Here is a 22,839-nt window from a genome sequence, read left to right as displayed (position 1 = left end):
AACAGTCCCCTTGAATATGCGTCGTCCCCCGATGGCCACCAGCCTGGATCTATGATCCCTGATCACAAAGCCCACATTATCTAAATCATCCTTCGCAAAAATACTCGCATCAAAGTTGACCTTAAAAAAGTGAGGGAATGAGGTTCCCAGGGTGCTGCATGGCTGGATGGAAATCTCAGGTGTCACTGGCCAACTCATATGAGGTCATAGCAGTACCATCAAGGATCTCCACTGCATGGCGCAAGGCATTGTCCGCCACTCTCCTAGGATGCACTGAACTACCCTTAAAAATTCATCCATTCCTGTCTAGCCAGATGTGATAGGCCATGTAGGTGCATCGGACCCCTCATACCAGGTAGCCCGAATGTCGCCGAGATTTCTTCAACTGACTCAGGAAGTCCTCAGTGGACATCACCCCCTGTGGCAGTTCTGCATTACAACTCCACACCTGCCCTGCTCGACGACATCCAAAAAGTATATGACTGATCGTCTCTTCCACACCGGGGCACTCCGTACATCCAAAGAGTTCTTAGCTCACCTTACAAATATTATGTATTAATGTTAGGAGTTTATACTTGGCTATTATTAAAGTTCATTACTTAATATTTAATAAAAAATTAATTACTAAAAGTTTCATATTTTATTATAGTTAATTATATATTAATATTGTATTTCAAAAATATTTTTTTAAAAAAGAAAAAAAAACTGTAGATGCATGATCAATATTAATGATAGACATTTTTGCCTAATTGTCATTAAAGTTCATTACCTAATAAAATTTGGCTATTGAAGTTTTCTATTTGTCGGAGTTTGTATATTGCTAAGTTGTACTTCAAAAACTATTAAGAAAAGGGGACAAAATTATACCATGCATATTGTGTAGGTTATTTCTAAATTTTAGAGTTTATTAATAGTGATGTCATATGGACCCCCAAAAAAGGTGCAAACTATGGTCGGCGAAACCGCTCCGAATCGCTTAGTTCGGGGCGTCTCAAGTCGTACCGGCGGCAAATTGGGACGTTCTGGCAATGAAAACGAGACCGATGACGGAGGGGAGAATAAAAAAAAAAGAAAGAGAGAGAGAGAGCAGGAGGGGGAGAAAGAGAAAAAAGGAAGATGGAGGATAACTGGCGGAGGCCGGGGAGCTGCGGAAAAAGGGCTCCACTTTCGGTTCTCTGTTTCATTCGAAACAGAAGCCCGGAGGGGGCCTTTTTATTTTTGCAATTTTTAAGTGAATGTCGGCAATCCGCCTCCTCCATGCGGTAGCTCCCCGGCCCTCCACTGATTTTCCACCGGCCTCTCCTTTCTCTCTCTTTTCTTCCTTCTCTTTTTTTCTCTCCCGCTCTTCCTCTCCCTCACCTCTTCTAGTGTGTCGATAGAAGCTTGGCACGGTACAACATGGTCTTGTACCGACCCGTGCCACCAGACAACCAATCTAGGGCTTGGTACCAGCACAACATACACTCGTTCAAACCATTGAAGCCTCAAATACCAGTTGATTGCTTAATCAAGAATAAGTAGGCAGAGCGGTTAAAGATAAGTCAACATAAAAATTGAAATATATCTTATGTAAAAATTTATGATAGATTTTACTAGTAAAAGTAGAGGCTGTGAAGCTAGTTTTGTAGCTCATTAACGATAGAAAATGGATCTAGAACCAATATTCAGTATATTTTTAGTTTTAATTTTTTTTAAGAAAATGAAATTGAACGAGTTAAGAAAATTATTTTTTTTCTTCATAAATAGAACTTTCAATTGCGCCACTAATGAACAGAACTTGTATATGGTCACCCATCACCTGCACCAAAAGAAAAGAAAAAAAAGAGATCCATGGCATTCTAGATATCACATTATATGATTATATTGAGAGAGTAGGAAGAAATAAGATCATGAAAAAAGATTCTAGGAAAAAACTATGCATCATATAGATTTTTCATCCCTTTGTATCTTCAAATGTCATCCATAAAATTAACCTCGAATAACTGAGAAAAATATAAGCGATCATAATATAATCGCAAATATTACTTTTTAATCATCACAGGCCACAATGATTAGAAAAGAATCACACAATCTAAAAAATCTCCCATATTTGGGTGCCATTCCCTAGTTTCCCCTGCAGTGCTTAAAATTCTTTCTTGTAGCGCCGAGCGAGGCAGGGAGCGAAGCGATCATCAGAAACGCACGGATCCCGAAGCCCGCCCAAGCAGGAGACCAGAGCCGCACCACTTTGCCGAGTTGATCAAACCAGAACAAGCTACTGTAACCGTCAGATCCTTGCATCCTAATCCTCCGTACACCTAATCGTGATGAATCTCGTCATACCCCGTCCGTTGCCCTAGACCCGTAACCCGAGTCCGCCTCCGTCCGCGGCCGCGTCATTATATCCTCTTTCCTCTCGCCTCCACCCCAGATCTCGCTCGCCCGGCGAGCGATCCAACTCTATTCCAGGGACAACCACAGAGATCACCTTCTCCACTCAAGATGGGGTGAGCATTCTCGATTCTCTTCCATGTATTCCATCACCTTTCTCTAGTCCTACTTTATCCCTACTTTTTTCTCCATGATTTTAGAACTCGTGTAGCATCAAAGTTACCTTCTTTTTTTTTGGTTCCAATAGCATATTATCAATCAGTTCGATGGATTGCTAGTAGATCCTGACAGGACTTTGAAGTGTTTTACTGATTTTACTTCTGTGCAAAGCATTGAAAACTTAATATTAGGGTCGAAGTATGTGGGTTTAGCTGTAAAAGAGTTCGCATTATCTGCCATCAGTCAGTTTGTGTTTGCTTGATGATTTAATACTAGTTATGCATGGAAATGTGTTTTAAATATGCTTATTGACGGTCTAGTGCTGATTCGATATTTAACCCAGCAGCACTTAACATTATCGTAAGCTAAAGCAAGCATGTGCTACCACAGAAGTCCTTCAAAAACTGATTTTTGGGAGTGTACGTGGTGGTATACATACATACTTAAGTGTGTTTTACTTTTTTTTTTAGTTTTATTTTCTTAGTCACACTTCCATGGTTTGGTGATTTTTGAGTCATCCTAGTGCTGGTAGAAGGACTCTTCTTGATTTTATAAGTAACTTTTAAGTTCTAAAATACCTGGGGCTGCTGGTTAAACTCTCATATTAATTGCAAGACTTAGGTGGTGGAATTGGATCCAGTTTTAAATTGATCCAAGTAGAAGGGTTGCTGGGAAATTGTTTACCGTAAATGTGTCTTTGTTTTTTTACCTCTAAAAGTAGAGGTAATGATCCCATGGACAAATTCTTATGTCTCCTGTCTGAGTGAATATGCTTATTGACGCTCTGGTGCTGATTTGAATTTGAGACATCGGCGCCTAACATTATCATAAGGTAAAGAAAACCATATGCCATCATGTATGTTGAAGCCCTTTTCTCCAAAATTTTCAATATTAGGGCAAATATATATGTTGGTATGTTGTTTCTACCTTTCTCCCATTTTAGTAGTGTGATAGTTTGTCATTTTGATTTCATATAATTTATTCTTTATACCATCTTGCTAAATTGATTTAATTAAAATTTTCCGCATCTCAGATAGAAAGACCCATTATAATAGAAATTGCAGTCCTTTGGGAGGGGGGCAAACCCAGCATGCTGGTCAAAGAAAATTCTGAAGGTTGTTACAAATATACATTCAAGCATGCTTCTTTTTTTTTTTTAAAAAAAAAAAGAGAAATGAACGCACATTTGTTCTAAAAGAAGTTAAATTATGGAGATATTATAAAACAAACTCTCACATCTCCCCATCTTGTAAGCATGCTTATCGACATTATCTTTAGCACTCAACATTATCTTAAGCTAAAGTAACCATATGTCATCATGTATTGAAGTCCTTTTTTCAGAAAATTCAATTATATAAAAGGCATGTATGATAGCACACATTTTCAAAATTATAACTCTATTTTTTAGGTTCAATTTCGAAGTTTTGTTCGTTCGTGATTTCTTTGATTTTTGCCATTTTCGCCCTATCTTGCTCTAGAGGGATTTAGAAGATGTTCTTTTCACTTTATTTTAGTTTCCCCGGATTTTAAATGAATTTTAATTTGTTAGTTCAAGTAGAACAGGATTGCCGTTACTGGAAATTGCAATCAGGGAAATTTAGATATATACAATGAGTGCCTTTGCTATATCTAAAGGAAGTGAAGAAGTTTAAGATCATTTGAACAAAATCTAGTCCCCCCATCTGGCACCATACTTCACCCAATTCATATACATGCTTATTGAAGGTCTGGTGCCGATTTGTATGAGACACATTGACACTTGACATTATCATGCGAGACATGTTGGGCCCATGCAGTTGGAAGCCTCTCGAAGTTTTCAATTCAAAGACACATATTCATGTCTTTCATATTGGGAATTATTCTTTGTCCAACTTTTAGGTCCTAGTTAGAAGATTATGTTGTTTATGATCCTTTCAGTTTTTTCCCCTCATCGTCTTGTTAGGGGATTCGCGACATACTATTGTCATCATGTTTCATTCTCCTTGATCTATCACGAGTTTTGTACTGTTACTGCTTCTGAATAAAATGGGCTTATAGATATATTGCCCTGAACATAAGTCTAAGAACCATTGATATGTGCGCATTCATGTATCTGATCCAAGCTCAGGCTTCTTATTAGAAGAGGAGGAAGGATTTTGCTTATTGCAGCAAGAGTGGTGTTCCACAAATGCCAAGAATTTCAAGCTTAGATATGGATATTATCAAAAAGAGTACGCATTGCTCAGAAATGTACCCTTCATGCAGACAGATTTGTTTCCAAGATGGCTTGGTGTAGGGACTGTGCCTCTATATGGCACCATTCTGTATAGATGAAAATTAGCACATGGATGTTGCTGATTTTTTTACGAAGGGGTACTCCTTTTCCCCCACGCTTGAATATGAAAAAAAGAACAAAGTGAAGATTACCTTGTGTACTTAGCCTTGCGACAAATTAGGCCTTGTATTATGCCAGTAAAGTGCCCTGTGCATAGTATTTTAACAATCTTTAGAACTTTAGGGCAGGAAGACTCGTGGTTTGGGAGCTGGGCGTAAGCTGAGGACCCACAGAAGGACCCAGAAGTGGGCTGACAAAGCATATAAGAAAGGTCACCTTGGCAATGAATGGAAGAACCCTTTGGCTGGCTCTTCTCATGCAAAAGGGATTGTTTTTGAGCAAATGTGACCAAAAGTCACATGCCCTTCACATTCCTCCTTCCTAAAGGAATCATGGTTTAAAACATAACAAAACGGCTTTATCTGCAGTGGCATCGAGGCAAAGCAGCCAAATTCTGTCATCCAAAAGTGCGCCTGAGTTCGGCCGATCAAAAATGGGAAGAAGATTGCTGCATCTGTTCCCAATGATGGTTGCTTAAATTTCATCGAGGAAATTGGAAGTTTGCTTCTATCTTCCCCCAGAAGTGGTATGAACAATGAGCTGTCTTATGTGTTCATTGACCATTGAGAAATGTGTTGATTTTATCTGCAGGAAAAAGTGCTGTATTATTTGTTCATCGACTATTGAGAAATGTAATGATTTTATCTGCAGGATGAAGTGCCGATTGCAGGATTTGGACGTAAAGGGCATGCAGTTGGTGATATTCCTGGAGTCAGGTTTAAGGTCAAGGTCTCAGGTGTGACTCTATTGGCTCTCTTCAAGGAGGAGGAGAAACCGAGATCTTAGGCCACATGATCTTGATTACCGGCCAGGCATCGAGGGATGCTGGATGATTTTGGAGGGTTGTTAAGTCTGTATTCTTCGTAGTTAAGACAACAATGCCATTTCATTTTTGATGGTTGCATCATTAAGGAGAATTTTGAGCCTTTCGTGTTTTTTTTAATCAAAATCAGAGATTTTGAATCCCTATCATGATATTTTGCTGAAGTCTCTTTTTATGCTATTCCTTTGTTCAAAAAGCATCATCTTCCTTGTTATCCTTGTTGGTCCTGGCATAGAATCCATTTTAAATAGGTTATTACTACCGAGTTAGCTCGGATGGTCTTACCTTTCACCTCTTAGATGAGAGGTTGGGGGTTCAATTCTGAGTGGCGTTGATCCTGGTTAGCATTCTTCTTATTCTTCATTCTGCGGGTCCAAGCTCGTCTATGCCAAGTCTTGGGTTCCGGCGTTTCTTTTTTAGAAGAAACGATGAATAAATGGTAGAAAGCTGTCGACCGCTGAGTTGTAGGGTGGATGGGCTGTCTCCACAATTCCTTTCTTGCCACGAGTGTTGGCTGGGGCAGAGCCTTCTTGGTTGATTTTCGGATTTTGGAGTAGGGCTGGTTCAAATGAAAATAATTTCTCTTTTTTAAGGGCTTCAGTTGTTCGATCTAGACGTGCTTCGGTGATCACATGCAGAGTTACGTTACGAAGTCTAACTAGAAAGGATTGAAGAAGCTGGATCGCCATTTTACTTGGAGAAGTCCATCCCACGTAATTGAACACATTCGTGGCACTTCCTGATTGGAGCTTTGAACACTCAATTGGGCATAATTTTACGCACTGTGCGCATGCAACAAGAAGCACAACACTTGCAAATCCTACGCCCTAGGTGGTATGCACAACACATCTTAAGAATGCATCATCCGAAATACAAACCTAGAACCTCCTTCAAGAAAGAAAAGAAGGGTGTGACTTCTATCATCTTTCAATAGTCGGATGTGATTTGTTAATTTAGCAGTCACAAACTAATCTAGAGTCAGAATATATATATATATATATATATATATATATATATATATATATATATATATATATATATATATATATATATATATTAAAAAAAACATCAAGACGGTTTTAGTAACTCTATAATGGATTTTATTCAAAAGGAACATCTCATTTGTCCTCTCGTAGAAAACTAATAATATTAAAGGTTTAAAACATTTATATAAGCTCCAATCAAGCTCTTTACAAGTTGCTATCCATTGGTCATAGGAATCTGAGCCAAAAAGCATGCCAAGGCCCTTTTTATTTGGTGAATCGGAAATATTATACCATAAGAGAATAGATACATCCATGTGAATCAAAATATAAAATGCGCAAAAAATCAACAAAAATATGTGTGGCTAAGTCTCATAATGTAGTTCTCATATAATTAGTCTCATAAAATGTGTGGCCTCAAAAGAAACCAAGGAGTGTACCAGTCACCCATGGGAACAGGTATAATAAAAGGGTGAGTGCTAAGATGATAAAAAGTTGAATGTTAATGCTCTTTTGTGAATGCTATATATATATATATATATATATATATATATATATATATATATATATATATATATATATATATATATATAATCCCATCATCAAAATGTCTATATCATTTTGACTATTGACCTTTTTTCCACAATCTAGCAACCCAATCAATCAAAAAGCACACCAATATGCCAATACCTTGACAGACAAACATCATCCTTTCTAATGTAACATGGGTATATGCATCAAGACATAACCCATCAAAGTTCTGTAATATTTGTTTGACAAGTTCCCAACCTGGTTGTACATAGATCAAAGCATAATCCATCAAAATTTAAAATGACAACACTCTAATTGTCATTAACCCTATACAAATTGGTTTCATTCTCCTGAACATAGTATGGAAAACAAAGGATACTATAATGAAGCTCAAATGGCAGTAAGATCTGTCATAATCATTATACGGTTTAAGTCGCTGCAATCAAGCAACATTTCAGGGTTCAAAAATGTCATTTTCTGTTTCAAAAGATAGGGCAATATGAACCAATCACAAGAAACACTATTAGGAAATGTGGCCATACATACCTCAACATGCAGCAGTATTTGCAGATCTTTCTCCTTTGATAACATACATCTATGTCTGTATCTAAGGTTGACAAAAATGAAGCAGTTGCCTTACCAAACCAGCAGAAAAAAGGTAGTTGGCATATTCCTTTTATCCTTAACTGAAATTCCTCGACTGTGGCCAGTAGTCTTATTGATGGATCGCACACAAAAAAAAAGGAGAGCAAATTAGTAGACTACCACTACATTAAGAACCGAACTTTGAGGATGGATAACATTTAGTTTTGTAAGACTTACCAAAAGCTCGTGCAATCATTAGCGTCTTGACCTTGTTGCTTGACTATGTCAGTAAGATGAAGACAAGACCTACAGGAGATGGATTTTAATTGTAAATAAAGAAGTTCAATGAGTTAAAATTATACATAGACAAAATTAAATAGGTTAACTTGAGCATTTAAGTATTTTTTTCCCAGAACCCATACTCAACTTATTTCAATTGCCAAAGACAGGGTAAACTGCAATAAATATGAAGTCTATTTGTGATAGCATAGAAAAGTGGTCAGTGATCCATGGCTGATAATGTGATTGGTTTAAAATATTAGACTTGTCACCAAGGCAGTTAATGCATGAATGGCAAATCTTTGACGAGTCGCATGTAATGAATAGGAAAGCATGGATATGAAAGAAATTAATATTTTAGAGCATGGATATGATTAATACCTGATCAATCACTCTTTTTGCTTTCCTCCCTTGATTACACTATACCCATATGAAAGTCCTATTCCCTTCCCCGTGCCCCCAGAGGGGTAATTAAACGGATGAGCCTCTAAAGTAATAGCTGTTCGCCTTTTGTAATGGAGAGTAACGGAAAGAAGAAAAGAATGTATGGAATCTTTCTTCAAAGACAAGGCATAGCCAAAAGGGCTAGCCCCGTGCTATTTATAAATCTTGGCATAAAAGTCAATCGCTTTCTGGAGACAATAAAAAACTTTCAGAGCTATAACGAAAAGAAGGAGTCAGAGCCATAATTTGTCTTAATCTTAAGGAGTAAGAGCTATCACTTTAAAGTGAAATTGTTAGTCTTAGAATGGATCCATGAACAGAGCTAGGGGAACCTGCGCACGCAAGAGAAGTGCTACGGCCAAGAACCAAAGGAGGCCAACGACTAAGGAGCAGCCGCAGCCCAAGCGAAATAGAACTACGACGAAGCCTAAGGCGAAGAGATTCGATTGCCTCATCATTCTAATAAGTTTCCTTCTTTCAGTGAACTTCTGAACTTCAAAAGATTCTGCATCTCGTGTATGAGAAAAGAGTATCATTTCGTTTCATATGAAATGCATTATAAACATTCTCTCCAAGAACCCTGATTCCTGCTATTTTCCAGAATAATTCTTTCTGTAATTGCCATTAGGAGAATAACAGTTCGACTTCATATACATTCAACAAGATATCAGTGTTTGTCTACTATTAGTGCAGAAACAATAATACACTTTATATGATTATACCTGATACATCTTTGGTCCTTTCTTGAGCAGATAACCAACACTGTTCAAGTTATCCACAAAAGCATCAATGTCTGGAACTCTCAAGCTGATTCTATCTGCCAAGCTGTATATCTCCTGAGAAAAAAGAAATGATATGATAATGTTCGTGACCTGAATTGAGAAAAGAAAATATCTCTCCCATCTTGTGAAATCAGAGTAGAGAAATACTAATGTTTTGATGACAAGATCACTCATGCAACTTGGTGCCTCAAAGTAAGTGAACTGTTTTCGAAATAAGAAAACAGAGATGCTTCTTACAGAAATTGAAAAGCAATCCTTTTGCTGCAACTCAGACTGTTTGTGGAGGGCACTTAAAAATCTCTTCACCTCCTTCTGTTGACTCATCCCGCCACTCCGAGCAAAGTCTACAACCCCATGCTCGTCTACATATTTGTCATACAAGGATTCTTTCATTATCTCGACCACATCCTGAGAAGCACAGAGTTGCATCAGCAAAAAGGCAAATGCAGCCAAATAAATACCTGAAACTACAGTGTCTTCGTCACGCACACTGCATCTGAGAACGAAAGTTACTATTTGACTTATTACTTCGTATAGAAAAGATGTCCACCTTACAGAATATAAAATCCCATAATCCTAGCAATGCACCAAACTGATGCACCCTAGGGCTTTAAACCACTTTACCACCCTCAAACCAAAGAGCCTGGTTGGAACATGTAAAGAGACTTGGTAAAGTGAGCAGCCATTACTTCTTCAAACTTGTTAGTCAACTGTTGGCTAGGATTGTATGGGAGCATTCCTCATCAAGTTTGTACCTTACTGAGAAACCTCTCTCTTAAACTATCTTCAACCATAAGATTACAATTTCAGTGGCTTGAGATTTAGTCTCAAATCTCAATTGCAGCACAAAGTTGGCAGAAAGCTACAAATTCAACCTCTAGAACCAAACATCACAGTGCAGAGATATAAATATATCACTTCAACAGTCAATCTCAAGGCAGATCTACTGCATCTCCTATGCCTAGATTGAAGATCTTTTTTTGTTGGAGCAAAGATTAGGCAACAGCCTAATCACTTTCATTCAGAAAACAAAAGGAAAAGGAGATACAAAAAGAAGCCAGAACTTGACTTCCTCACAGTCGAGAGGAGAAAAAAACAAAAAGCTCAGGAGTAAGAGACTGACATAAGTTGAGTGATCCAGAGAGATGTTGCTGGTTCCTTTTTTGCCTCAATGAAGCAGGACATTCCAAGTAGTAGATAGACTCTAAAACTTCAAATACAGTCTTCTAACCAATATTGAAGCCATAGGAGTAACCAGTTTGAAGCATGTCAACTGAAAATGGCCATGATCAAGAGATCTTGTGATGATGTTATCCACAGTTCAAATCTGATCGTCAAAAATGTTTAGATTACCTAGAGAGGTTGAATAAGGACATCCTCCACAACATCAGTATGTGCCCTTCCTAAAATCCAGTGATTTTCTAAATTATCTTCATCTGTAATGGCTTTTTTGGTCTTACCCTGATTTTCCAACTCAAAAGACTGTCAATGGAAGAGAGCCAATATCATGGCCTGGAAATCTCAGATAAGACAATCAACATATACAAAGAGGTAATGCAGTGAAGCTGCTGCATTTTCGAGGGCATATCCAATCCAATGATGCATATAAAATGACTCCACACTGAAGAAACCGAGTATTTCAATATTTCCTACAGGTTAATTTGTTACAAGTTTTCAAGATCGTTGTCAAATCAAATTGATTTTCAGCTTCAAGAAGCATTTCTTAGTGTTATGCAAAGTCAGGATTAAAGAGTAAAATGCAAATCAGTTAATATAAGCAAGACATGCTTGTAAGGATTTATGAACACTACAATGATCTCAAAAAGCTCAATGACCATCGTACAGCAATATATTACATGTTAACTGAGAATTAAGAAACTTTACTCACCATAGCATCTTGGGCAGTTATTTCTTCTCTTAACTCCAAACGAGCACGCGCTTCTGCCAACCTCACGAGACTTTCCAACTGTCTTGCGGTGATAGGAGTACCATCAGCTGAAGTATTATGGTCCCTTAACCGCAAATAAAATGTCTGCAAAATCTCAGCTGCTGGTCTAGTCATCCTAATACAGCAAAAAAAATTTAGATAGCATCTTACATCACTAACAAAAGCAAAAACTCTGCAAAATAAAAATGTAATCACCTGGGGAAGATGAAATTTCTTGCATATGCAATGTACTTGCGAAGAAGAGAACCTGGTAATGGTACAAAGTCCTTGTCTTTCTCAGGGTCAAGTCTCAACCTGGAAGCCAATGAACCATTTCTAACGCCAAGCTCCATGCCTCTACTGTACTGCGATGCTGCATATTTGTGAAAATAGATTCATGTATCACAAAAGAAATTTTTTTAAAATTTATCGATATATACCAAAGGGTATCAAATCACACCACTTCGTAACTTCTTTGAGGGCAACAACTGTTCTCCATTTCCTGCATGAAGCTGCAAAATTAAAATTAGTTTGTATCCATCATCATATTTAAGTGATGGTTTAATGCTAGTTCAAACAATAAATAACTGATATAAGATCAAACAATAAAAACAGCTATATATTCCAATGCTAGTTTAATGCAACATTTAGAAATAAACACAGCATATAACATGTATAGTGGCCCGCATAAATGGTAAGCAGGCAAGGTAACTTACTGCCATGATATGGTCAGATACTCGCTTATCCAGTACTTCATCTGGTTTATCTAGTAATATAAAAACCAAATCAAATCGCGAGAGAAGAGCAGCACTCATTTTCAGGTTTTCATTCACAGTTTTTGCCCGGCTGCAGCAAATTTATAAGCGCAAATGGAAATTAAAATTGCAAAAAACAAAATTACTCTAATTCTTTATGCTACAAGACAAACAGCTCCAAAACAGGAATCTAATTTGAAAGAAAGGAAAAGAAGCCTTAAAAGATAAAAAGACAGAGAATATGTACATACAATAAACAAGTGATTACTGAATATATGCCATTTTTAAGGACCTGAATTCAACCCTTTAGTATGAAAAGGCATTACTGAAAAAATAGGAAATTAAATCTAGACATCTATGTGAAATCTATCATAAAGTTCAAGTATCAGCAAATGTAGATCATGGTCACTGAAAAACGGAAGCCTTTTTCTTTTAATCTAGCATGTACTTAGCTAAGCATGTCACAATAATATATATATACACACACACACACACACATACACACATATATATGTAATGTGTGTGTGTGCATGCACGTGTGTGTGTGCATATAGATCTCTGTGTGTATGTGGTGTGTGTGCTGTTGTGTGCTTCTTGTACCCAAAATCTGTAACCCCACTGAAAATCACTGGTTGGCCATCCAAATTTAAGATCCAAACTGCTCAACATAAGGCCTAGAAACCAAAATTCATGTGCTTTGATAATCATCAAGTAGGTGTCAAAGTAGATGGTATCAATTGTACTAGTGTAGTAAAATACATGTAGGGTACATAAATTAAAATTATTTTATGAATCATGATCTATAGATCTTAAAACATCAATAGATTTAAATTTACCAGGTTTTGATAATTAAATCATGGTAAAACATGGTATCATACTATTAAATAACACCTACTTGTGACTATATTAGAGACCATCAAAACACATGGATTTCAGTTTCTAATCCTATTTTGTGGTGTAGATTATGTTCAATGGTTTGGATCATGAATATGGATGGCCCATCATTGATTTCCAAGAGAGGTGTACCAACTTTCCAGTATGCCCAAGTAATAAATACTGCCAAAGCCTAAGACTGCAGAGAAAATGAAGTGAAGTACTCCAGAATATATATATATATATATATATATATATATATATATATATATATATATATATATATGTTACTTTGCCATGTCTAAAAATTGTTTAACTATAACATGAAGAGAAACATCGAGAAAAAGAGCCTGTTTCACATTTGAGGAATATAACCCTGTCATAAACAATATTAGAAAGCTGAGCCCTATTGCTGTTGCAAATGAAATAGATTTTCGAATATGATTTTCCACTTATGCTTAAATTTGGTAGCAACTCTTCCACATATAGAAGATTTTGACTATAAAGAAAAATACCAAGTAGGAAGACATAACAGGGACAAACTTACTTATAGTGACCGCCAACAGGATTTGCTGCTGCTAACACAGAAGTTCGAGCTGATAAACTTGCCACTAATCCAGCCTTTGCAACAGAAACACATTGTTGTTCCATGGCTTCCAGCAGAGCCTAAGAAACTGAAATTCAGTTCGTATGCTCATGTTCATACAACTTAGGATGGAACTCTTACAAATAACCAATAAACTACCACTATACCTGATGTTCTGCTGACATTTTATCGAACTCATCGATGCAGCATAACCCACGATCAGCAAGGACCATTGCACCTATGGTAAACAGAGGAATGATTACTTGTAAAAAAAAGCAACTAATGAATTTCTATTGAGGCCAACGAGCTCAACTGCAAATAGTGCAACAACAATTAAATTGATCTTCGTGACCATTGAATGTAGTGTTGTTCATGTGTAATAATGGTTCGATAGATAATGAGTTAGTCCCAACATGAGAAAAGCTCAAACAGGTTCTAGACTAGAGGGGTCGTACCTTCTTTTTTTTTCCTTCCCAACCCCCCCCCCCCCCCCCCCCTCTTTTAGGGAAAGAAAGGGCAACCCACCGAATTTGGAGGGGTCACACATGTGACTGGGAAAATAAAATATTCAAACAAATGCATACATGTGCAAACATAGTTACAAGTGACAAAATGCGTGTATACATAATACACCTCTGTGCACGAAGAGAAAAGTAATAGTACTTTCATGGTGCCCATTTTATTTACAATTACTTTTAAATTGTTCAATTTTGGGTGTTATGGGAAAAGGTAGGTAATGTGAAAATGACCATACCATAATCCTGACTATCAAGGCTTATCCCAACTATTTGGGGTCTGCTATTTAAGGGGGGAAATGCCTCTAAAAAGTCTAATACAAAGAATTACCAGCCTCAAATGCATAATCACTGGTCATAGGATCTTTAACTACAGCAACAGTTAGGCCAGCATTTGTTGTTGCATTGCCACACACATAGATGCCTCGTGGAGAAACTGCTGCTGCTGCTTGCAGAAGCTGGCTCTTTCCTAATCCAGGATCACCTATAAAAAACATGCTAAAATTATGCATAATCCTGCACTATAGCTCTATCAAATGACAATTATTACAAAGAAATTGCAGGTGCAAATAATAAATAGATCATAGAACCTTTAAACTTAAAATCAGTGGCTTCAGCAAAGGAAAGGAGTACAAATCTTAATTACCAACAATAACTACATGGATGTCCCCACGAACTGGAACCTTGTTTTGATCCATCAAATACTTCTGCACACCTCCAAATAGTGCAAGTGTAATGCCAGCTGTGGACAGAAGTATAAGAAAATCAGAAGTAAATACACTAGTTCTTGGTAGGTTCAAACGACCATGAAGTTCAAAATGAAACACAAGACAGCGGAGACTGTTTAAGCACCATCATTAACAAAAAGTTTGCATTTACAAAATTGCATCTTGACAGCACATTATTGTTCTTTTAAAAAAGTAACATAAAATATTACCTTTCACAAGTTCATGCCCATAGATGGAGGGACAGAAGGACTGAAGTATTTGACGGAATACATCAGATCCATGCTCCTCTGAGAACTTAACGATAAATTCCAAATCTCTTGGTGAAAATGCATGAAAATCTGACAGCACATTAGCTCTAGTTTCAGAATTAGTCACTTGAAAATCTTCAGATTGGGACTTGGAGTTACTGACTGAAACTGCCTCGAGATATAGATAGTACAACCCTTGGTTCTTGCTTTTGGATTTTCCTGGAAAATTCAGATGTTCGCTTGGTCTACCATTATCGAGAAAAGGAATAGAGTATTGCTTCTCGGGAATCAAGAATAAATTCCAATTGCAAAAGTATTTAGATGAAAAGGAGGAAATGATGTTATGCTGCTGATATTGATGGTGTGATAGTCGTGGCGATTGGGTACTTCAAAATATGATGTGCCCTAGAAATACTAAAAATACAAGGCAAATAACAGTCACAACTGTTTAATATCAAATATCATGGACACATGATAGGCATGTCATGTAACCTAGACATCTTGGTTAGAAAGCACGTCAAGCGCTAGTTAAGATGAAGCTGAAGGATGGAGGCTGAGGACTCTAAACTAAGGCCCTGTTTGGGGGAGCTTTTGGAGGGCCAGAAAGCACTTTCTGGCCCTCCAAAAGTACTTTTAGATGAAAAACTGTGTTTGGTAAATTTTTCAAAAAGCTGTTTCAGCTTTTGCGGGAAGCTGAAAACAGCTTTTGGAAGAAAGCTCCAATTTGGAGCTTTTGGAAGGAAGCTGTTTCAGCTTTTTCGGAAAGCTGTATTTTTGACAAAAATGCCCATATTAAAATAACATAATTACATAGTTTATCCCTGTATAAACCTAAAAATCTGCTGGAGCCAAGAACCCAAGCCATCAGACTCCCTTCCGTAAGAAAAGATATTTTTCTTTTCAATTTTTGTATGCATCTTTTGAACCACATTTTAGAAAAAAAAATTTAATCCTTTTTCATACCTTCCAAAATCAATCTATTGTTTTTTTTTTTATCATCAACCTCGCGGCCCACGCTGAGGTCCTCCTCGAGCGTGGACCACGAAGAAGAGCCCCTGGACCGCGGAAAATTATTTTATGAAAAATTATGAAAAATTATTATGGAAAATTATTTTATACTAATAATTATAATATTTTATACCTTTATTTTTGTATTATACTATAAATATAATATCATATTATATTATATCATAATACATTAATATGTTATGTTAAATAATTTAATATTATTTTATATTATGGAAAATTAATTTATACTAATAATTATAATATTTTATACCTTTATTTTTGTATTATACTATAAATATAATATCATATTATATTATATCATAATACATTAATATGTTATGTTAAATAATTTAATATTATGTTATATTATGAAAAATTAATTTATACTAATAATTATAATATTTTATACCTTTATTATTGTATTATACTATAAATATTATATTATATTACATTACATTATAATACATTAATATGTTATTTTAAATAATTTAATATTATGTTATATTATGAGAAATTAATTTATACTAATAATTATAATATTTTATACTTTTATTATTGTATTATACTATAAATATAATATATATTACATTATATCATAATACATTAATATGTTATGTTAAATAATTTAATATTATGTTATATTACCAAATATTAATTTACTCTAATAATTATATTACTATTATGCTATATTAACATAATATTATTTTATATTACAATAATATTATACTATATCGTATATTTATGTATTAATTTATGTTATGTTTTATTATGTTCTGTTGTATAATACTATGCAATGTCCTTTATGGTAATTTTGTCATATAAAAGTACTTTCTCAGTTTGTTTACCAAACACAAAACAAAGTACCACAGCACTTTACGAATGTAGTTACCAAACAGCAAACAGCTTTTTATAACAGCTCTACTTCAGACAGCTCTACTTCCAACAGCTCTACTTCCACCAGCTCTACTGCCAACAGCTCTCCCAAACAGGGCCTAAATTCCTTAATTAGATCTCAGTTTAAAATCCCAAAAGTCACAGTTGTCACTGACAACAAGATTATGATGGTTATGTCATTTGAACAGCTGATGATAATGATAACTATATATGACACACTGACACTTCTTAAGGCATAGGGTGAAAAGAATATCATAGTGTATTCTTGACAAATAACAGCATGTGATAGATCTGTCTACATGCAAAAGCAAATAAATTACTCATAATGTGGAAAGGTCAGCCACAGTTTACAATATCACAAAAAAAAAAAAACTTCATACACTTTCATTTTTCCAACTTACTGAAGCGGCATTAGTTTATAAATCATTGCAGATATAAAAATAAATAATTTGCAGATGCCCATTCAATGGAGAGAGAGGACACTTTTGTTTGGTATGCAATTGTGCATTGTGTAAAATTAAATACTGAAACATTATCTTTGTACACCAAAGAGTCATCCATCACTATGGAGGCTTGGAGCTTAGGAAAGTCATAGCAATATAAATTTATTCTGTTGTTATTTTCAAATGTTTTTCCTTTATACTCTCTCACATAGATCATCAATATGAACTATTCTTTTGTACTTAGAAGAAATTTGCAAGTGAACTAACTATCAAGCCTTATCTAATCTATATGAAATTGATTTAAAAGGACATTTAAAAGCTGGATCTTAACTTAATAGCAACTCTCTTAGTTACGTTTGATTCCCTACTAAATTTATACAGGAGAAGACGAACCTGCAGCCAGGCGATTAAACCAAGAAGACTCACAAGAAGAAAGACATATCTTCTTGGTTATGCACGGTCATGCAACCAAGGAGCAACTATCTAAGGTTTCATAGGCTTGAAATAAGTCTAGCTAGAAAATGAGGAAAGACAGGCAATATCTAATATGCAAAATTTGCATTTATTTACGAGATAAAGATCAGGCCCAACGGCCACACCAAAGCACGATAGTCATATTACAAGTTAGTAAAATGAAAATGGTGGAAGACATGATTTCTTCCCATTTTATCAGGAATCTCATTAAATCATTATAAAGTACAAGTAATTGGAACCTGTGATGCACTTTCAAAAGACAGAAGAATGAGATCGACGGACATGAGAATTGTTTATGTCAGCTGATATATTTATTCTAAGTTTTGTTCTTTCTTTTAAAATTATTTTTATTTTATAAGTTTTAAGAGACGGATGCTTATTAAAGAGAAGTGTTTATGGAATGAAGACCGAACCACGCAATTGCATATGCCATGCTTTACCATTTGCATCATCCACAGTTGATTATTTGAAAATTTTTATTTTTGGTTCTTGAAATCTCCCACTGAATTCCCCAAACTTAAAATATGAATCATTTGAATGGATCAATTCATAGAAGTCACTTATGTAACATGGTAAAAGCTCTTTGGCAGATAACCTTATGGTTTCAGGAGGTGCTAAGGCTAACTAGTTCTCTGTGCAATTGAATGCAAACGGATCATCTTCATTTGAAACTGTTTGGTGCTAGCTGATCTCAATCCAGTAGCATGTAACGGGATATAATGGCCAGGAGAAATTTAAAAGGGAAGGATGATGGCTAGCCAAGTTTTATAATAATATTGTAGGAAAAAATTATTGCCATACCTCCACCAACATCCATGTAATTGTTAATAACATTTATAATTCCAGTAACTGTCACAACATCACCAGGGATGCAAGAATCAACAAGATCTTCAGTTAGTTCACACTCTACAGTTCGAGGCACCCGACCTTCTTCATGATTTCCAGATTTAAGTAGCTCCTGGACCCTGGAAAAAAAAAACAATATTACAATCCCAAGTGGCAGCTGCCTAAGGAATTCAATGGACTCAAAATCAACTTCAGAATCACATGCCTAATTTTTTGAAAATCTATTGCTTTGGCAGTAGATCTGATTGGTATAAAAGTTCTGCTTCTGCATCCATGAAGACTGCAAGCTACCGGGGGTGAAAACTTCCCATTAGGAAATATGCGTGTGATAACAGTTTCACACTTCTGGCAGGCAAAGTTCATCTGCATCACCAGAGGCCTAACGGTGCTGACTTTGACAACCGAGCCATGCACTGAAACAAGCTTCTCTGCGATGTCATAATTTGGAAGTCATGATTTTCTTTCTCTATTAGATTGATTTATTTTTAAAAAAGTAAATAAGCCAAAGAGCAACTGATGTATGCAGCTTTCAAATTCTTCAAAGTGATTGATGAATCAGAGTGGTTATGAAGCCGAATGTTTATCTTCTCTATGTCCATCAACTGGCAGTTCTTTTCCTTTAGAGAAAGAGCCTGCTTACAAATTTAAGGATCAATTATCAAAAAAAGGTACAGGAGAAAGTATTCACGAAATATAAGATGAGAAGGACCATGTGCACTGCAGAACCCATGCATAAGAGAGCTTCCTTAGGTGCTTCCTCCAGAGTGGCATAAAGCTCTTCGACTCCACATACTTTCCGAAATTGCTGGAAGTCAATAGGGAGAAAGAAGATGCCATTGTCATTTTGCACCTAATTTACAAAAGATAGCAGTCGGTGACTCAATAACAATGACTAGAAAAATAGCAATTAAGAACTACTAAAGGGTTCAGTATCATAGGATGCAATCAATAAGATCTAAAACTAGGAGATTGATGTAACATATTACATATACACATCAGTTCAATTTATAAGAACTATGTAGATCTAGAAAAGCAATACAAAATCCATCAGCTCCCCTTTATTTTGAAGTCCATCTTCATAAACCGAGATTTTGAAGTCCATCTGACCACTTTCTTTCAGAGTCAACAATGATAAGCAAAAAGTTACAGGCAAGAGGTGCAGATGAAGCAAAAAGTTACAGACAATTCTAAATCTTCATAAACCAAGATTTTGAAGTCCATCTGACCACTTTCTTTCAGAGTCAACAATGATAAGCAAAAAGTTACAGGCAAGAGGTGCAGATGAAGCATCAAAAACCACTGGAATGCAGCCAATAAGTGTAAAAACAGAGACAGGAAAGAAATATTGTAGTCAATGCATAGGAATGGGTTTAGTTTGATCCCCCTGAGTTAATGATGGAACACAATAATGACATGTAAAGGGGAAAAAGATATTAAGAAAGAAAGTCGTGTGGAAGTCTTCATCTGAATTCAAACGTATTTAATGCACAAATCAAGTTCTGCAAAAATAATGGCTAATGCAGAATCACCTAGATAAAATCAAGCCAAATCATCAATGTGCATAAAAACAGTTTACTAAGACAGCATCCTTTTTGTTTCCTTTTCAGTTTTCTCAGCTTTCCTCATGTTTTCTGAACCTCTAATCCCATCTTGCTCCACTATTTGTCTCGGAGATAATTCAGTAACTGGCTCAACTTTTCTCACCACTACTTTTTTTGTTTTTACTTACATTAGCCATGAGATCGGGGACAGCATGAACTGGTACAAGGCTGTGGCACTCAAAGAGGACATGAAAAATAGCCACATCAAGGATAGTTACTGTGTTTCCATATCCAATGGCGACTTCCAGCCCTAGCCTGACTTCCTTTGGCAGATCGTCCCTTTAATCATCCATAACCTGGAGCTTGGTCTCCTCCAAGTCTGGTGGAAATATTCACAAGACCACATTCATTCACTCCACCTCCCCCGCCAAGGCCATATCTCTACTTTTAAGATATTTTCTCCTTTCTTGCAACAAAATCATAGAATTAGCTTATGCAGCATTACTCCTATTTAATTAATCCTGACAAGATAGATAAAGAAAAAAAGACATCCTTTTTAATGTCGAACAATAAAACAGCAGCTGGTCTGGGATTTAGGAGTGGCCCCTTTGTCCTGTGATTTCGCCTTTATTTCCTCAATTTTTCTCTTTGCATCCGATTCTTTCCATGATTAATACACCAATCATAGGATCGAGACTGAAGTTCAAAATGGATAAAGAGGAGAGGCAAAAAACTAAAATAAAAGATTGCGTACAAATTTTCCGCCTGAAGTTTGAATGTGTTCTTGCATCAAAAAGCAAGATCTTCAATTTCAAGAACCGTCATCAAGATCTTCAACTTTCAAGAAATCCTTCTTTTCCTTCTTTTCTTGAGAGGGAATACGGGAATTTTTTTTCAAGAAATGCTTATTGAAGTCACTTAAGCCCATCTACTCATCGCATTTGATCATCAATTAAATTTAACTCTAAGAATTCTTTGCAAAAAGAAGAAGAAAGAAGAACAGAAACCCTAGGACGGAAACAAAGAAACAAAAAGAAAAAATATATATATTCCCGGCATGGAGAAATGCAGGAAGGGAGAAATAAAGATGGGATCACCGTGCCTGGGAGAGGAAACGATCGGTTTGCGGGCTTGAGAAGAACTCCCCGAGCTCGGCTATGAGCTTAAACTTCCGATCGTCCATGGAGAACTCCACCTCAGGGAAATATTTGGACCAGATCCTAGCGATACCGCCCGGATCCATGGATAGCCCCCGAACGCCGACACTATAACCAACCTCGACATACATTGCGATCGGACGCTTCGGCGAGAGCCGTCGGCGTCGACGCTCGCCCAGATCTCGAGAGCGGGAACGGGGGAAAGAATTCGAGGGACTTTTGAAGAGAGAGCCGTCGCCCGGGAACGCCCGAACCACAGTGCGCCGTAAAAAATACTGGAAGAGGGTTGCCCGTTGGCCGGTTTGTTTGACCGACCGACCGAACTTTTTCTTTTTCTTTTTTTTTTCTTTTTTTTTTTTTTTTTTTTTTTTGTGGAACAGCTACTCAAACAGCTCTCACATGAGCACAGCCAGCTACATCACTAATTAGGTGGCTATAAAAGGCAAAAGGAATTAAGAACTGCTGGGTCCATAGGAACTTTTCGGAATGCTGAGCAACGAAGGAGGCAACCCAATCAGCAGCTTGGTTTGCCTCCCGAAGAACATGCCTGACCTAGATGGCCCAACACTCCCGTATCATCCGGCGCATATCATACAGCAACAGATGCTCCACCTCCTTCCGTCTCTCCGATTAAAGGCGATCAATCAAAACAACAGAAATCGTCCTCCAGAATGATCCTGTCAACCTCCATCACATGTCGCGCATGAGATAGCCCCTTCCAGGCAGCCCTAAGCTCCGCCCCAAATGCTGAGGTCTCGGTAGAACGACGTCCTCTCACAACAATCAGCCTGACACTATAGTCTCTGATGACAAATGGCACACCTATCCAATCTCCACTGACGAGCAAGCTTCCATCAAAATTTACCTTGAGATAGCCAGAGAGTGGGAGCTCCCAAGAGATGAGAACAAATCTGGGTGCTATAGAAGCAAGGGGGATCCCAGATGTTTCTAACCATCACCGGTGAATCCAGCACAGTCGACTCAATAACCTCCACAGCCTGATGATGAAGAGTCCTTCAACAACGGTCCTCAGGAGGGCCCTCCTACCCTCAAACACTCTGGGCCGACGCTCAGCCCATTTGAACTCATTTTCCACGCCCGTCCTAGTGTCCTACCCAGGGGCCAACGGAGCCTGTGTCATCGGGTTTGGCTATTGTCTAACCTGGACCCACCCATTGTTAAGTTCAGATCCCCTATATTTGAATCCATGCACTGCCCACGGTTAGATAGTGCTAAAGTGGAGAAATAATTACCTACAGTGCGTGCAGCCGATCACCGGATAGTGCACCAAGATATATACTTAATGAATGAGATAACAGGCTATCATAGTTGGCTACATGCATGGCCACATAGCCGCTGATTCCCATAGTGATGCATCGAGATATATATTGGATTAATGAGTTTGCAGAAACCAGCAATTGTTATTGGGTACACACAGAGCCATATAGCGTATGCAGTATAGGCAATAATTTACGATTAAATTAGGATTAGGCAAAGACCATGCCGACTCTGGA

The 22,839-nt window shown here is 37.0% G+C and overlaps 1 protein-coding gene and 1 long non-coding RNA gene across 5 annotated transcripts; one reads left to right on the top strand and one right to left on the bottom strand.

The window, feature by feature from the left end:
• Positions 1–2,306: 2,306 nt before the first annotated feature.
• On the top strand, positions 2,307–5,875 carry LOC103716195 (uncharacterized). 3 transcript variants are annotated; one of them, XR_015973119.1, is made up of 3 exons: positions 2,307–2,511; positions 4,637–5,429; positions 5,555–5,875. It is a non-coding gene; the product is annotated as an uncharacterized LOC103716195 (long non-coding RNA). The 3 variants fall into 3 exon arrangements; XR_605480.5 differs by having other exon boundaries at positions 2,309–2,486; XR_015973118.1 differs by lacking the exon at positions 2,307–2,511 and having other exon boundaries at positions 2,518–5,429.
• Positions 5,876–7,400: 1,525 nt separating this feature from the next.
• MCM8 (minichromosome maintenance 8) lies at positions 7,401–21,586 on the bottom strand. 2 transcript variants are annotated; one of them, XR_005514378.2, is made up of 19 exons: positions 21,271–21,586; positions 19,337–19,477; positions 19,142–19,259; positions 18,833–19,055; positions 18,583–18,746; positions 14,924–15,181; positions 14,633–14,728; positions 14,318–14,470; positions 13,639–13,709; positions 13,433–13,551; positions 11,974–12,103; positions 11,718–11,769; positions 11,474–11,630; positions 11,219–11,393; positions 9,568–9,738; positions 9,271–9,384; positions 8,063–8,131; positions 7,787–7,954; positions 7,401–7,676 (listed from the first exon to the last, which is right to left on the bottom strand). XR_005514378.2 is itself a non-coding variant. In XM_039132443.2 (18 exons), exons 1-17 carry the CDS (start codon positions 21,454–21,456, stop codon positions 8,111–8,113), a joined length of 2,349 nt encoding a protein of 782 aa, XP_038988371.1. In that variant the 5' UTR covers positions 21,457–21,586; the 3' UTR covers positions 7,401–7,954; positions 8,063–8,110. The 2 variants fall into 2 exon arrangements, 1 of the variants encoding a protein (XP_038988371.1); XM_039132443.2 differs by having other exon boundaries at positions 7,401–7,954.
• Between the last annotated feature and the right edge of the window lie 1,253 nt (positions 21,587–22,839).

Source organism: Phoenix dactylifera, chromosome 14 (assembly GCF_051530095.1).
Source record: "Phoenix dactylifera cultivar Ajwa chromosome 14, Ajwa_hap1_PhDact_Kaust_v1.1, whole genome shotgun sequence".
In the NCBI taxonomy this organism is placed as follows: Eukaryota; Viridiplantae; Streptophyta; class Magnoliopsida; order Arecales; family Arecaceae; genus Phoenix; species Phoenix dactylifera.
The sequence above is the reverse complement of the archived record's forward strand: the minus strand, read 5'-3'. Positions and strand labels throughout refer to the sequence as shown.